Below are 17,367 nucleotides of genomic sequence, written 5' to 3' on the forward strand. Positions count from 1 at the left end.
ATAAAAGTTTTCTCTGCAATTATCTGTTTCTTAACGATTCTGCGTTGTTTGGTCGCCATTGCCTCGCGAATTGAAAAATCATAGCGAAGCGTATACAGGGTGTCCGGCCACCCCTGGGAAAAATTTTAATGGAGGATACTAGAGTCCAAAATAAGACGAAAATCAAGAATATCAATTTCTTGATAAAGGCTTCGTTAAAAAGTTATTAACGTGTAAAGTTCCACTCGTATTGAATTTTTTTCTCGAAATTGGGTAGGATTCCGGGGGTATGTGCAATGATAAAAAATGATTGTAATTGTCCCCTGTAATTAAATATAATTTTTCTAGTGTGATTTGAAATTTTTTAATTTCCTTTAAAGATTTCAATACCTACAGGAATTTTTTTCTCGAAATTGGGTAGGATTTCGGAGGTATGTCTATCCACCAAAAATTATTGTAATTGTCCCCTGTAACTAAATATAATTTTTTTAGTGTGATTTGAAAATTTTTAAATTTTGTCGAAATCTTTCGCAGCTTCTCGAATTTTTTTCTAGAAAGTGAGTAGGATTTCAGGGGTATGTTCATTCACCAAAAATTATTGTAATCGACTCCTGCAACCGAAAATATTTTTTTTAGAACGATTTGAAAAATTTGAGAAATTTTTTAATTTTGTCTAAATATTTCAATACCTACTCGATTTTTTTTCTCGAAAGTGGATAGGATTTCGGAGGTATGTCTATTCACCAAAAATGATTGTAATTGACTCCTGCAACCGAAAATAATTTTTCCAGAACGATTTGAAAAATTTGAGAAATTTTTTAATTTCGTCTAAAAATTTGAATACCTTTTCGATTTTTTTTCTCGAAAGTGGATAGGATTTCGGAGGTATGTCTATTCACCAAAAATGATTGTAATTGACTCCTGCAACTGAAAATAATTTTTTTAGAACGACTTGAAAAATTTGAGAAATTTTTTAATTTCGTCTAAAAATTTCAATACCTCTTCGATTTTTTTTCTCGAAAGTGGATAGGATTTCGGAGGTATGTCTATTCACCAAAAATGATTGTAATCGACTCCTGCAACCGAAAATAATTTTTTTAGAACGACTTGAAAAATTTGAGAAATTTTTTAATTTCGTCTAAAAATTTCAATACATACTGGATTTTTTTTCTCGAAAGTGGATAGGATTTCGGAGGTATGTCTATTCACCAAAAATGATTGTAATTGACTCCTGCAACTGAAAATAATTTTTTTAGAACGACTTGAAAAATTTGAGAAATTTTTTAATTTCGTCTAAAAATTTCAATACCTCTTCGATTTTTTTTCTCGAAAGTGGATAGGATTTCGGAGGTATGTCTATTCACCAAAAATGATTGTAATCGACTCCTGCAACCGAAAATAATTTTTTTAGAACGACTTGAAAAATTTGAGAAATTTTTTAATTTCGTCTAAATATTTCAATACATACTGGATTTTTTTTCTCGAAAGTGGATAGGATTTCGGAGGTATGTCTATTAACCAAAAATGATTGTAATTGACTCCTGCAACTGAAAATAATTTTTTTAGAACGATTTGAAAAATTTGAGAAATTATTTAATTTCGTCTAAAAATTTCAATACCTCTTCGATTTTTTTTCTCGAAAGTGGATAGGATTTCGGAGGTATGTCTATTCACCAAAAATGATTGTAATTGACTCCTGAAACTGAAAATAATTTTTCCAGAACGATTTGAAATTTTTAAATTTTGTCAAAAACTTTCACACCTTCTCGAATTTTTTTCTAGGAAGTGGGTAGGTTTTCGGGGGTATGTCTATTCACCAAACATGATTGTAATTGACCCACGCAACCGAAAATAATTTTTCCAGAACAATTTGAAAAATTTGAGAAATTTTTTAATTTCGTCTAAAAATTTCAATACCTCTTCGATTTTTTTTCTCGAAAGTGGATAGGATTTCGGAGGTATGTCTATTCACCAAAAATGATTGTAATTGACTCCTGCAACTAAAAATAATTTTTCCAAAACGATTTGAAAAATTTGAGAAATTTTTTAATTTCGTCTAAAAATTTCAATACCTCTTCGATTTTTTTTCTCGAAAGTGGATAGGATTTCGGAGGTATGTCTATTCACCAAAAATGATTGTAATTGACCCTCGCAACCGAAAATAATTTTTCCAGAACGATTTGAAAAATTTGAGAAATTTTTTAATTTCGTCTAAAAATTTCAATACCTACTCGATTTTTTTTCTCGAAAGTGGATAGGATTTCGGAGATATATCTATTCACCAAAAATGATTGTAATTGACTCCTGCAACTGAAAATAATTTTTCCAGAACGATTTGAAATTGTTGAATTTAATTGTTAATAACTTTTTAACGAAGCCTCCATCAACAAATTCTATTCTTGATTTTCGTCTTATTTTGGTCTCTAGAATCCCCCATTAAAATTTGTCCCAGGGGTGGCCGAACACCTTGTACACGTTCAATTTGCTCAACGAAACTATGGTTTCGCGATTCATTAATTCAACATTGAATTATAACAGTTATTTATTGTTTAATACCTCGAAATTACTGTAAAGTACTATACGAATAACTCGATGGCAAGATTTTATTTCATTTTTAGGCTTAATAAAATTTGTTAACTAAATTTGTTTGTCGTTTAAAACTCTCTAAAAATTAAGATTTGTCATACCTGTAGCAACTATACTCAGGGTTCACAACATAATTCAAACGGAGACAATTATAATATAATACGTTTTACTTTAATATTTTACAAGCAGTAATCATTTTTTGTTTCACAATGACGTTTACAAAAAACAAAAGTACTACCGTGTCTCTAAACATTTTTCAAAAATTCCTCTCAGTCGAATGTTCGTCTCTTCGAAACGTTTGATATCAGTTCTCGAAGTTTGCGTTTAATCTCCAAGTGGAAATAAACATTTTTCACCAAAAAAATCGACAATATTTTACAGTGGCATCCGATTTATAATAAAAATCCTTTCCTGTCGCTTGTTGTCGATTGGCGAGGAATTGTTAAACACGATTTTCTTCGACGTTCTTTCCATTTTTATTCACGAATGTTTGAGGGTGGGGGGTGGGGGGTGGGGGCTAGGGACGATCAGTAGCGCAAAAAAGTGATCTTCCTTCGAAACTTTACAGACGTAGCGTAATTACTTACTCTTCTAGCTATTAACCGAGTATGTGTTTGTACGTGTGTGCGCGTGTGTGTGTGTGTGTTCGTGTGTGTGTACGCGCGCGTGTGTATGCTTCTTAAAATTGTTTCGAATACGTCGCAAATGAGACCTCTTCTCTTATCGTAACTCTTTCCTTCAGTTTCTCTCGCTGTTTCTTTCTTATCAAACATTTAATTCGTATATAATATATCTATATTATATATCTATATATATACTTTACAAACAGGAAACGATTAGACACTAGGGCACCGCGATTGCCCCCCAAAGAGCGGCCGAGTGTTCCGTTTGAAGTTGAGAATGGACCGGACAGAGGATATCTTGGTGAAAAGCTTCGCTCGTTCGTTCTATCGACATATTCGGCAGCTTTTCGCCCTTCGAAGGGCGAGACTCGTTCTGTTTTGCATCGAAAACGACTCAATCTCCAAAGGGACACTCGGCTACTCGCGCGCACGCGTTCCGTACGATTGCGTTTGAATGGCTTAAGGATGCACTTCTTTGTAAAATACAGTAATATCCCGCTTCTACGTAAGTATATCCGTTTAGAGAATTTGTTCTTCATATTTCTTCGTCTTTCTTCCTTTTTTTTTTTTTTTTTTTTACCGTAAATTTATACAATAAAATATCACAGTTCTGTTCGTACCACGCAATATAATCAATATATTGTTTTCCTTACGTTGCCTATGTGTGAACCTCACTCTCTCTCTCGATTTATCAGTCTCACAATCGTTCTTTCCTTTGCCTTCCTATATGTTTCCTGTTCATTCGTACGCACAAACACACACACAGACGTACTCCCTTCTTTTTTTTTTTTCATTTTTAACTCGCGAGTACACGACCAGTCCCGTAGGAGCGATCCAAAGTCACTTTAACCCCGAACCAACCCGTACAAGTTGAGGAAAAAAGCGAAAACTAAAAATTCTCGAGCAACTTCGACTCTATTAAAAATAAACTTTCCAGCATTATCTTTCCGCAGCAACTAAATAATCGATATGAAATTCCAAACGATACTAAAACTAAAAACAATTTGACGAATTTAACGCAACGCTCGAATACGTTTTTCGATGGGAATAGTTAAGGTATAATTACACTGTTCTACAAATAAAATTTTTTTTTCTGTTTTTCAATATCCACTAGGTAATTCTTATAGAGCTTAGTTCCCTAAACACAAATCTGGAAACGGAATTGCTGTATCACCCTCAGTTTTCGAAAAACACGAGTTTTTGTAAAAACGTCCAATTTTGGGCAAAAACGAGGTTTTACACGAAAATTAAAAACATCAGAAATTTCCACTTTGTCTTAAAAGATAGAGGAGAGATTCCTGAATATGCTAACATCAATAGTTATAATATTTTGTGCTTTTGAATCGTTGTAAATGATCGCCAAAATTTAAAAATGTGTCAAAGTACATACTTTATACACAATACTTTTACATATTTACGAAAAGTTCTTTATCTGACACGAAAACTATACACAGGATCTGATTCTGCAAACATTTCTGAAGAAGAAACTGTCCAACAGAGGTGTAGAAGCCGTCCTGAATTGTCACAAGTCGAGAAAATGTTCGTCGGCAACGCGTGCACGGCGTTTTGCCGCCACATGGCCATCGCTAGCCTACCAGCGCCGTAGCTACGCATAATCGATGCAACACTGATAATATATTAGGTTCCCAATTCCTGTATATGTTTATCATGTTTAATTTTTTAATCTATTTGTGGATTTGTAAAAAACATTTTCCAATCATTTCCATTTCTAAACAATTTCGATGTTCATTGTATGTATATGATCTTTCTTAGAAAAGCGTACATGTTCGAGTGATTCCATTGATGGATTTACATGAATTTTGAAAATATAATTCAGTGATTAGTATCATACAGTGTACAACAATATTAAGCAATAAAAGTTACAATAATAAAATGAAATATATTATGTACAGAGTGCATACCCTATTGTACCATTACACCAGTTTCGCTTGTAGGTAGCTACGGCACTGCCGCGCCGAGATAGGCAAGCGATGGTCGCGTGGCGGTAAAACATCGTGCACGCGTTGCCGATGAACATTTTTTCGACCTGTGACAATTGAAAACGGCTTCTATACTTCTGTTGGACAGTTTCTTCTTCAGAAATGTCTGCTGAATCAAATCCTGTGTATAGTTTTCATGTCAGGTAAAGAACTTTTCGTAAATATGCAAAAGTATTGTGCATAAAGTGCGTACTTGGACACTTTTTCAAACTTTGGCGATCATTTACAACCGTTCAAAAGCACAAAATATTATAACTATTGATGTTAGCATATTCAGGAATCTCTCCTCTATCTTTTAAGACTAAGTGGAACTTTCTGATGTTTTTAATTTTCACGTAATACCTCGTTTTTGCTAAAAATTGAGCGTTTTTACATAAACTCGTGTTTTTCGAAAACTGAGGGTGATACAGCAATTCCATTTTCAGATTCGTGTTTAGGAAACAGGGCTCTACAAGAATCACCTAGTGGTTATAAGAAAACAAAATTCGTGTTAAACAGTGTTATTTCACTTTGAAATTGTTCGATTCGAAATTTGTAAAAATTTGTCGTCGACGATGCGGAATATATTTTCACAAAATATCGTTACAAAATGTTACAATCAATGGAAACAAAACTTTTATCGCACTTCGTTGTATTCGTAAATTTGACAAATTCATCGCTGAAAGAAACTTGGCGTTTCGGGGTTGAAGCGACGCACCACGGAACAACAACGAAACCTTTACGATCGAGAATGCATTTGAGGTCCTTCGAAAAATTTGGGGGGAAACAACGTGGAAAATAATCGTCGTGATGTCTGTTTGTTATTTTTCGAAAGACCCGCCCACTTCTCGATTATTGCTGCGTTTCTGACTGCCTTTCCCCTTTCGTTGGCAAACTTATTCTTCCGTCAATTGTATTATTCGCGTTCACTCGTTATCAAAAACTGAATTAACGTTACTCGAAGGAACTGATTACGCGCGAGGAGCGAAAGGATCAGTTGGTCCTGCAAAAATCCGACGTTCCTTGATCGTTCTCGTTGGCACATCGATGAAAAGAACAAAAGAACCGTCTAAAATTCTTCCGTTTATGGAAACCAGGATACCTCGAATTCGATTACAGAAATTCTTCTGGTTAAAGGAACGGAGAAGGCGTCTAGAATTCTGTAAAATGGAGTAGAACGATCAAGAATTAACGTCCAACGCTTGACATTAAAATTTTTGCCAAGTGCAAAACCACCGACGATTTAAAATTGATGTCCGCATCGACGGTGGTTTTCACCGTTAATTGCAAAAAGCTTCAAGCGATCGCGCAACGTGCAAAAATACGAGAAAATTTTCGATCGTAAAAAAAAACAGATCCTCCGCACTCCTTGCATTCTTTCCTATTTTCCGAAAGCATAATTGGACGGCATCTTTCTGCAACTTTTATTATATAAAAAAAAAAAAAAAAGAAAAACAAAGAAAGAACCAGAGACAAGCAAACTCTACAAAACGGAACAAAGAGTCCACGGAGAAGAAAAAGGGGAAAGGAGTCTTTAGGAAGGTTTCACTTTTCGACGGAAAATAAACTGCCATTTCTTTTAACGCATATAAGACATTCTACGCACGTAAACAACCTTGTAAAAAATTTTAATTTCCTATTATCTCCCATGCAAAACTTTTACTTTCTCTTCTAATTGCACTCGATCGAGGTAACAACGAACAATCCACCAACGAAAACTAAAATTATTCTCGACGCGTTAACATCCTTCGTTTGCAACAAAGACGCCTCGTCGTTCTGCGACGAGACTACACCGGCTGGGACGGGAATCGTGTCACGATCGAAGGGGAAGCGATTCTTCGTGAAAATGTACACCGAAAATGTGGAACGACACTTTTCAATACGGGGCTCCGTTTCCGTGAAAATTCGTTCCGAAAATTCGCGGAGCGTACGTCAATTTGTCGGTTGTTTCTACGTGCGTCGTTATTTGTAAACACCGACGGTGGTATTATTAATTTTCAATCCATCTTCCAACCGTTCGGACGCAGATAAAACCGATAAAATAATTTTCAGCGTCTGCAAACATTAATGCAAGTAGAAACAACGAGCAATGGCCGGACACGTAATCCGTGCTTAATCGCATGCGTGCGCCAAATATTTTCAAAGTCGATTTTCTCGCTAACGAGGTTTTGCGCGTAAAAATTATATCGCACATTTTCGATTTCTTTTTGCACACAAAATCTCCTTGTTCTTTTTTTCGACCGTACAACGATTCTCTCTTCTACGCAGATTTTCGAAAAACAGAATTTCCTCCCCTGACAAACGGAGAGAGAAACAGTACCGAGTTCGCGAGACGGTGATTCTGTTACGAATCGCCACTTTCGACGCGAAGAAGAAAGAGGAGTGGAGGAGTTAACAGGGGTAAGGTGGGGGAGGGTGGAGAACAGGAATCTTCTCTCGGAGCGGTGACAAAAGAAAATACTTTCGAGGAGAACGTCGGGTTGTCCGACGTCTACCCTGTACGGGTGTCGTTCTTTTTTTTTTTCATCTTTTAACGTGATAGTTTATTAAACGAAATCGTAATTATAATAATAATAATATTAATAATAATAATAATAATATTAATAAAATAATAATAAAATAATCATCAATGGAACTAAAGGATAGACAGAAAAAAGATCACAATTAAAGCGCGGGGGTACCTGACACTGTAACCACCCTATATACCCCTAAAAAAAATTCTCGAATCTCGCCCCCGTCCCCACCCAAGTTCAATTTCATTAAACGCCAACGAAAAAACGACGAATCGATCGGTCGTTGTCTCTTCGTTTCGTAACGTCGCAGGCCCTTTCCATGTATTTCGTACTAATTTAAACGCGCGCTCGATCCTCGGCGTTCCCCGTTCATCGTCGCCATGTTCATATATCTTTTTTTTTTTTCTTTTTCTTGTTTCGGACGAGAGGAACCGAGAACTCGAAACGCGACCGAGAACTCGAGATCGGGCCGCGTGTTTTCGTCACAGAGAATCCTTAAACCCTCTCTCGGTTCTCTTTCTGTCCCTCTCACGCTCTCGCGACACGCACACACTCGCATTCATCTGTCTTTCTCGCGCATCCATTCGTCTTAGTAACAAACTAATAGTTTTAAACAACTTGAGCACAGGTGGAGCGCCGACGTGTCGCGTCTCGCGAGCTTCTCGTCCCCGATTATCGTCGTTTCGGAATATATGTATATCGAAGGACTTTTTTTCTCGTTCGCCCGGCATCGGGGACCTGCTTGGCGACGCAGGACTCTAGGGGTGGGCGGGGGGGTTGGGTGCAAAAAGTTAGAGAAATTAAGAGTGACTGGGGGAGGAGAAGAAAAAAAAATGGTAAAAATAAAAGGAAAATTTCTTTGGGGTTGTTCGAGGATCGCGTCGTTCCGAGCCACGCGGTGAGATCCTGCGAGGAGAAAGAATCCTCGAAACGGGACACGTGCGGCGCCGTAACAAGAAATTATCTACAGTACACGTGTTCTATTCCCTTCCCTCTATCCCCTTTTGCTAGCGTGTTTTTTCGGCGAGAAGAATTTCTCTACGGTTCTTCCATGGCCCTCGATCGACCTCGACGATCGCGCCAGCGACCGAGTATCGAAAGAAAACTGTGGGACAAAGGGGACGAAGAAAATTGTACAAAGTCGATCGTCGAGGTCGGTCGAAGAGCAACTCGCGGCCTTGGAACGGAAACGCGCTCTTACGAAAAACGAAAAATTATCGTAATTAACTTTGGGCAACGATTGCTTGCTTCCCTCTCCCTCTCTGACACACACACTCTCTCTTTAGATAAGGTACTTAGAATATCTTCAGTAGAGTCTATATCCTTCCTCTCTTTCAGCTTACGCACCTACCGAATATCGATCGATTAATTAATTAATCAATTAATTAATCAATTAATAATAATATATAATATTTATTTATTCATTTATTCATATATATATATATATATATATGATTTTTATATATAATAGCTATGTACAAGGAGGTTCTCCGTACCGTTTTCTCGTTCTCTCTGTGCGCCTGTGCTTTTTCGCGTTGCTCGCGTTTCATCAACCCACTCTCTCTCTCTCTCTCACACACACACTCACTTTCTCTCTAGCCCTCATTACTTTTTAATTCTCTATCATCCGCCGTTACTTTCGCATTTAATATTTCGTGGCACTGTCGTCGACCTACCCTAAATCTCTCTCACTCTCTCGCATCCTCACCCCGCAGGACATTCACACGATTTGTGCCCTTCATGTAATGTGTGTGTACGCGTGTAACTCCTATGTAAAAGGTGCGTGCGATGCTTGCTTAAGTTTCCCGGTTGTTCTCTCTCATTCCCCACACATTCATGCACACACACACTCGCGCTTTCATATTCTTCGTTAATTATCCCGTTGCGAGCGAAACGTCCACTCGACCCAGAAAGGTGCACCCACCCCCGTCGACGGGGGTGAGAGCCACCCCTTGGAAAATAGCTGTACTTCACGGCACGATTTCTCCTGACTTTTGCTATTCTCTCTTACGAACAGTGCTCCTAGGAGGCAGGAACGTGAAAAGAACGGAATTACCGGCGGTTCCATCGATTCTGCTGCGGTTCGAATTTTCTCGTGGACACTGCAGGGGCTGTCCTTTAGAGGAGCCAGCTCCAAGGCGACTGATTTGCAATAAAACTCTGCGAACCGAGCTTACGCTATTACACAACGCAAGCGACCCCCTAAATTTCACCCAACAGTCGCGTTGAAGAACCCATTCTCGTTGCTTCAGGGAAATTAATTCCACTCGTACTGCTAATTCTTTCGGTCTTTTCCCATTCTCGAGATCCAACATGCTTTTACAAACTGCATACTTTATCTAACGCATTCAGGTTGATTTCATATTATGTATGTAATAGAACCTAAAGAGTTTTCAAACGTTAGTCAACGATGAGAGTCATCGTTATTTCAAGGAATTTATTATGATTTATCATTGACTTTTGGTAGTGTCTTTGAAACGTGAAAGAAGCTCAAAAACTAAGATAGGGAACAATAGTTTTGTAACGTTCGAATCAGCCATTGTGTTAAGAGAGAGCCTCAAGATAGCTAGCTTGTAGTAAAACTTAGATAAAGCCTGATCCAACATGGTTTTACAAACTGCATACTTTATCTAATGCATTCAGAAACTTGGTACAATTGTTTTAAGAGACTGATTTGATATTATGTATCTAACAGAACCTAAAGAGTTTGCAAATGTTAGTCAACGATAAGAGTTATCGTTATTTCAAGGAATTTACTATGATTTATCATTGACTTTTGCTAATGTCTTTGAAACGTGAGAAAAAGCTCAAAAACTAAGATAGGGAACAACAGTTTTGTAACAGCCACGTTCGAATCAGCCATTGTGTTAAGAGAGAGCTTCAAGACAGCTACTTTGTAGTAAAACTTAGAACTGTGATAAAGCTTGATCCAACATGGTTTTACAAACTGCATACTTTATCTAACGCATTCAGGTTGATTTGATATTATGTATGTAATAGAACCTAAAGAGTTTTCAAATGTTAGTCAACGATAAGAGTCATCGTTATTTCAAGGAATTTATTATGATTTATCATTGAATTTTGGTAATGTCTTTGAAACGTGAAAAAAAGCTCAAAAACTAAGATAGAGAACAATAGTTTTGTAACGTTTGAATCAGCCATCATGTTAAGAGAGAGCTTCAAGACAGCTAGCTTGTAGTAACACTTAGAACTGTGATAAAGCCTGATCCAACATGGTTTTACAAACTGCATACTTTATCTAACGCATTCAGGTTGATTTGATATTATGTATGTAATAGAACCTAAAGAGTTTTCAAATGTTAGTCAACGATAAGAGTCATCGTTATTTCAAGGAATTTATTATGATTTATCATTGAATTTTGGTAATGTCTTTGAAACGTGAGAAAAAGTTCAAAAACTAAGATAGAGAACAACAGTTTTGTAACGTTTGAATCAGCCATTGTATTAAGAGAGAGCTTCAAGACAACTAGCTTGTAGTAAAACTTAGATAAAGCCAGATCCAACATGGTTTTACAAACTGCATACTTTATCTAACGCATTCAGGTTGATTTGATACTATGTATGTAATAGAACCTAAAGAGTTTTCAAATGTTAGTCAACGATAAGAGTCATCGTTATTTCAAGGAATTTATTATGATTTATCATTGACTTTTGCTAATGTCTTTGAAACGTGAGAAAAAGCTCAAAAACTAAGATAGAGAACAAGAGTTTTGTAACGTTTGAATCAGCCATCGTGTTAAGAGAGAGCATCAAGACAGCTAGCTTGTAGTGAAACTTAGATAAAGCCTGATCCAACATGGTTTTACAAACTGCATACTTTATCTAACGCATTCAGGAACCTGGCACAATTGTTTTAAGAGATTGATTTTATATTATGTATCTAACAGAACCTAAAGAGTTTTCAAATGTTAGTCAACGATAAGAGTCATCGTTATTTCAAGGAATTTACTATGATTTATCATTGACTTTTGCTAATGTCTTTGAAACGTGAAAGAAGCTCAAAAACTAAGATAGAGAACAACAGTTTTGTAACGTTTGAATCAGCCATTGTGTTAAGAGAGAGTTTCAAGACAGCTACTTTGTAGTAAAACTTAGAACTGTGATAAAGCTTGATCCAACATGGTTTTACAAACTGCATACTTTATCTAACGCATTCAGGTTGATTTGATATTATGTATCTAACAGAACCTAAAGAGTTTTCAAATGTTAGTCAACGATAAGAGTCATCGTTATTACAAGGAATTTACTATGATTTGTCATTGACTTTTGCTAATGTCTTTGAAACGTGAGAAAAAGTTCAAAAACTAAGATAGAGAACAACAGTTTTGTAACGTTTGAATCAGCCATTGTATTAAGAGAGAGCTTCAAGACAACTAGCTTGTAGTGAAACTTAGAACTGTGATAAAGCCTGATCCAACATGGTTTTACAAACTGTATACTTTATCTAACGCATTCAGGAACCTGGCACAATTGTTTTAAGAGATTGATTTGATATTATGTATCTAACAGAACCTAAAGAGTTTTCAAATGTTAGTCAAAGATAAGAGTCATCGTTATTTCAAGGAATTTATTATGATTTATCATTGACTTTTGCTAATGTCTTTGAAACGTGAAAGAAGCTCAAAAATTGAGATAGAGAACAATAGTTTTGTAACGTTTGAATCAGCCATTGTATTAAAAGAGAGCTTCAAGACAACTAGCTTGTAGTGAAACTTAGAACTGCGATAAAGCCTGATCCAACATGGTTTTACAAACTGCATACTTTATCTAACGCATTCAGGAACTTGGTACAATTGTTTTAAGAGACTGATTTGATATTATGTATGTGATAGAACCTAAAGAGTTTTCAAATGTTAGTCGACGATAAGAGTCATTGTTATTTCAAGGAATTTATTATTTAATATCATTGACTTTTGGTAATGTCTTTGAAACGTGAGAAAAAGCTCAAAAATTAAGATAGAGAACAATAGTTTTGTAACGTTTGAATCAGCCATTGTGTTAAGAGAGAGCTTCAAGACAGCTAGCTTGTAGTAAAACTTAGAACTGTGATAAAGCCTGATCCAACATGGTTTTACAAACTGCATACTTTATCTAACGCATTCAGGAACTTGGTACAATTGTTTTAAGAGACTGATTTGATATTATGTATGTGATAGAACCTAAAGAATTTTCAAATGTTAGTCAACGATAAGAGTCATCGTTATTTCAAGGAATTTACTATGATTTATCATTGACTTTTGCTAATGTCTTTGAAACGTGAAAGAAGCTCAAAAACTAAGATAGAGAACAATAGTTTTGTAACGTTTGAATCAGCCATCATGTTAAGAGAGAGCTTCAAGACAGCTAGCTTGTAGTAAAACTTAGATAAAGCCTGATCCAACATGGTTTTACAAACTGCATACTTTATCTAATGCATTCAGAAACTTGGTACAATTGTTTTAAGAGACTGATTTGATATTATGTATCTAACAGAACCTAAAGAGTTTTCAAATGTTAGTCAACGATAAGAGTCATCGTTATTTCAAGGAATTTATTATGATTTATCATTGACTTTTGCTAATGTCTTTGAAACGTGAGAAAAAGTTCAAAAACTAAGATAGAGAACAATAGTTTTGTAATTAAGTTTACATTAAGTTTAACTTAACACAAATAGTTTTGTGTTAAGAGGGAGCTTCAAGACAGCTAGCTTGTAGTAAAACTTAGATAAAGCCTGATACAATGGACTATACAACAACTATGGTTAGATTTTCAAACTTTAACAACAGTCTCGTGACAAAATCTGATCCTTGTTATAAGAAATTAATTTGATATTTACTAGAATTTATCATGAGCCTAAAGATAACTGACTTGCAATAAGACTCAAGAGAGATTCGATTAGTGCTGTTCTACAGCAAGTATGATCCAATATTCGAGCTTCAACCAACAGTATCGTGAAAGAAATTGTCATCTTTGTTTCAGGAAATTAATTTGAAACATACCAAGATGTATCGTGGACTCTATGGAATGTCTTCTGGGTTACGGTAAAACCCAGAAGGGAAATAGAAACTGATCCAGAGTTGCTCTACAACTACCGTAGCATTTTCGTAGCTTATCATCCTTCTTTTAAGAAATGAATTTAGTTCGTTTTAGTCTTTATGGGGACGTTTTCAAAGGGTATCCACGAAGCGACCGTTTTGTAGTAAACAACGCGTTCAAACGACCAATTCCATCCAAATCAATTATCGAATTCGTACGAATTAATTAACATTTATCAAATAAACGTAAGTTCCCTCGCTAAATCATCCCCTTGAAGTTACAGTACGTACACAACGATAAAGTAAAGTAATTGCAGATAGGTTGAAAGTCAGGTCACCGTGTCCCGATTAAAACTAAAAGTTTCTCTCTTTTCTGAGGGCCGAAAAGCACACGCCTCTCGACGCTGAAAAAGAACATTGAAAATGAAGAAAAATTGAAACTCGAACGCATACGATTTAAAGTAGATTTTTCGGAGACCATGCACTTTCAAACAATACGCCAAGAACGTTAAAAACAAGAACTAAAATATGTAGCAAAGAAAAACAGTGTCCAACCAGAGGTACGTAATTCGTACGCGCGCGTCATCGATGGTATCCGCTCGATGATGAATCAAAGATAGAGAAGATAAGTTGGCTTTTGGGTGCGAAAGGTGGCTCGGTAATTAATCTAAGGAGATCGTCGAAGAGGAGCGTGAAAGGACGAAGAAAGCTTTCGCTTGGAACTCGAGGATGACGTTCCTCGAAAGTAGTTTAGGTAGCTAAGGCGGAACCCGGTGCCAGGATCATCCTCTCCCGTCTCCTGGGTGACTATTCGCCGCGGGACTTCGTTCCGAAGATTACCGAGAAACGTGGTTACCCCGGTAATCATTCCCGGGTTACTTTCTAACTAACTTCGAACGTGAAAGTTAATCAGCGGCGAGCCGAGCGGCTAAAACGCAGCTGACCGGCGATCGCGATCGATCTTGCCGATTCACGAGCCTCGACGACGGCCAACGGATATAGGAGGTCTCGCGATCGATACCGAGCCGCGGCGAGCGGACTTTCTAATATTCGCTCTTCATGCATGGATGCCCGGTAGCATTAAAACGATTAAAAGTCGCCTGACCGATTTGCCTTCGACTCGGGAACGATCCGTGGCTTCGAAGAGAGATCGGTGCTCCCGTTCTCGTCCGACTACCCTTGCTACCTTAACGACACCGATCTCGTTGGAACGTCGAGGAAAGCGGCTAAAAACATAAAAGAAAACGAACCTTGGACTTTTCGGCGTAGAAAAAAAATGTTCTGGTCAACGATTGCTCAGTCTAGAACTAAAAGTGAAAAATGCGAAACAAAAAATAGGAAAAGGAGAGCGTTCTTCCGACGGTCCCGGCGCGAGCAGTCACCCCCTCCCCCCAGCCTGGCACCGCGGTTAAAAGAAAACAGGAACGATTCAGAGTCACTCGTGAACAAGCTGCGTGCACACACCGGCGTAACAGGTTCTAAACGGTTCTAGGATCGGGTCTGAGAAGAGCTAGACGAGAGCCAGGATGCAGGGGAAACGTAGGTAACCGGACGACCGACGAGCTCGACGAATGATCCATCCTTTCGGAATAGTGAACGACGATCGGAGGAGAAGCACCGCGTCGAGTCTCGCGCCCCCGGTCCCGATGGAAACGGGAAACGTGGACGAGGAGGACAAGAAGAAAGAAGAAACCGAGGAGAAATAACAGTTGCTCCTAATCTCCAAGACCAGCCGGAGTTACTGTTTCTCCTTGAGTCCGCCGAGGAGAGCGTGGCTCTCCATCGTCGCGCTGAGGTTGCTCAAATTACTGAGATTCCCCAGGTTGCCCAGGTTCCCGAGGTTCCCGAGGTTCGGTTGGTGCGCGTAATTCCTGATTTGATGCAGGCTGATCAGCTGGTTGGGAAACGAGGTCGCGTTCTGGTTGCTGGTCGTCCCGGGCGTCACACCGGACGAGGACGAGGCCGGCGAGGACTTTTGCGTCGAGTTGAAGGCTTCGTAGAGGTACGGCCTGGAGGCTGGATGATGGCTGCCCGGGTAGTGCAAGTGATTCAACGGGTTCAACGAGTGCTGCATAGAAGAGATCGAGTTTATCGAGATCGAGGATATCGGCGTGAACGCCGAACTGCTGTTGGGATGATGATTCGCGCCCGGCTGTGGCGTCTGTTGCCTGGAATCGTTCTCTATGGAGTCGCCGCGGTGTCCGTGGCCAGGTAACAGCATCTCCGGGTTCTGGTTCTGATGGTAGTCGGTGTGATGGTGCGGCAGTCGTTCGTGCAGATCGCTGATCACCGAGTCCGGACTGACCTTCGGCCAGTAGTGATCCTGATGGTGGGCCGCCATCGCGTGGATAGACGGCCTGAGGCCCGTCCCGATGATCGGGGGTCTCTTGTCCGTCCTCTCCGCGTGTTTCTGCATGTGCTTGGCCAGGTAGGTCTCCTGCGTGTAACTCTTGCCGCAGTACTGGCAGATGTGCGTCTTAAGGTGCTTCGATTCCTTGTGCTTCGGTATGTGCTCGAGCAGGCTGGGCTCGTCGGAGAAGCACTTGTAGCAGGAGTTACACTTGTACGGCTTGTCGGTCTGGTGGCACCGGGAGTGGCTCTGTAGGTTGCTCAGCTGGCTGAACGCCTTCGTGCAGCCTGGATGCCGGCACTTGTACGGTTTGTCGCCGGTGTGCGTGCGGATGTGCTGCTGTAGGTGGCTCAGTTGGGTGAACTTCCGCTGGCAAATCTCGCAGCGGTACGGCTTGATGCCCAGGTGGATCCTGGTGTGCTGCGACAGGTACGAGGAGTTCGCGAACGCCTTCGAGCACTGGGTGCACTTGTACGGCTTCGCCTCTCGCATGTGGATCTGCGTGTGGAGCTGCAGATCCGCCTTGCTACCAAAGATCTGCAAACAGAACAAATCATCTATCGTCAAGTTCGCGATACAACCAAAACGATGCTTATTTCTATGGACAGGGCAGGTATGCTCGACAGAAAATAATCGGGAACGTGCAATATCTTTTTTCTATATTTCATCTCGGTGTCTCCGTCAGCTGCGAAAATGGCAGCGACTTTTCCAAGGAGTGATTTGCGCCGCGATTAACCGAATAATGAAAGAGCCGATCGACAGGTGAAGGGGTTCCATCGTCGTCTGGACTCTCGGTTCTCCTTCTATCGCGCTGGTTGCTCCGCTTCCTCCTTCCCTCTCCGTGTGTTGGCGCATTAGCCGATCGCCGCGGTGTATTTATAAATAAATAAATGTAAACGAGGACTGACGGTAGCCGGAGCCGTACGCGTAAAGGCGGGGAGAGGATGACCTTGTCTATCATGGCCTAGCCTCCGGGCATACCTGACTGACTGGCTTCAGCTACCGCATACAGATCTCTCTCTCCTTCTCTTCCACTCTTAATTCCCCTTCCATGTCTTTTTATTTCGTCTCTCGTCTCACCGTCTCTTCCTCCTCGCCCCTTTTTGTTAGCCGCTCGCGGTGTCTCGGCTCTCTTTGTACGGTAGCCTTAAATACCTACTCTGACTCGTCTACGCTCCTTACCAATTTCTTACGGCATCGACGCGCCCGATGTTCTAATTTGTCCGATCTAATTGATACCTTGAATACGAAACGCCAGACGATGCTCGCGTGGAAACAAAGTTGCGCGACTTCCGGCGATTC

At 39.3% G+C, this 17,367-nt stretch overlaps 1 protein-coding gene across 1 annotated transcript in view; it reads right to left on the minus strand.

Moving 5' to 3' along the window:
• Positions 1–2,696: 2,696 nt before the first annotated feature.
• The window catches only part of LOC143344911 (uncharacterized), a 571,467-nt gene continuing 556,796 nt past the window's right edge, over positions 2,697–17,367 (minus strand). The window contains exon 6 of the mRNA XM_076771527.1: positions 2,697–16,602. Within this exon, the coding sequence (XP_076627642.1) occupies positions 15,454–16,602 (1,149 nt within the window). The 3' untranslated portion in view covers positions 2,697–15,453. The remainder of the gene's footprint in view (positions 16,603–17,367) is intronic.

Source organism: Colletes latitarsis, chromosome 8 (genome assembly GCF_051014445.1).
Source record: "Colletes latitarsis isolate SP2378_abdomen chromosome 8, iyColLati1, whole genome shotgun sequence".
Lineage (NCBI taxonomy): Eukaryota > Metazoa > Arthropoda > Insecta > Hymenoptera > Colletidae > Colletes > Colletes latitarsis.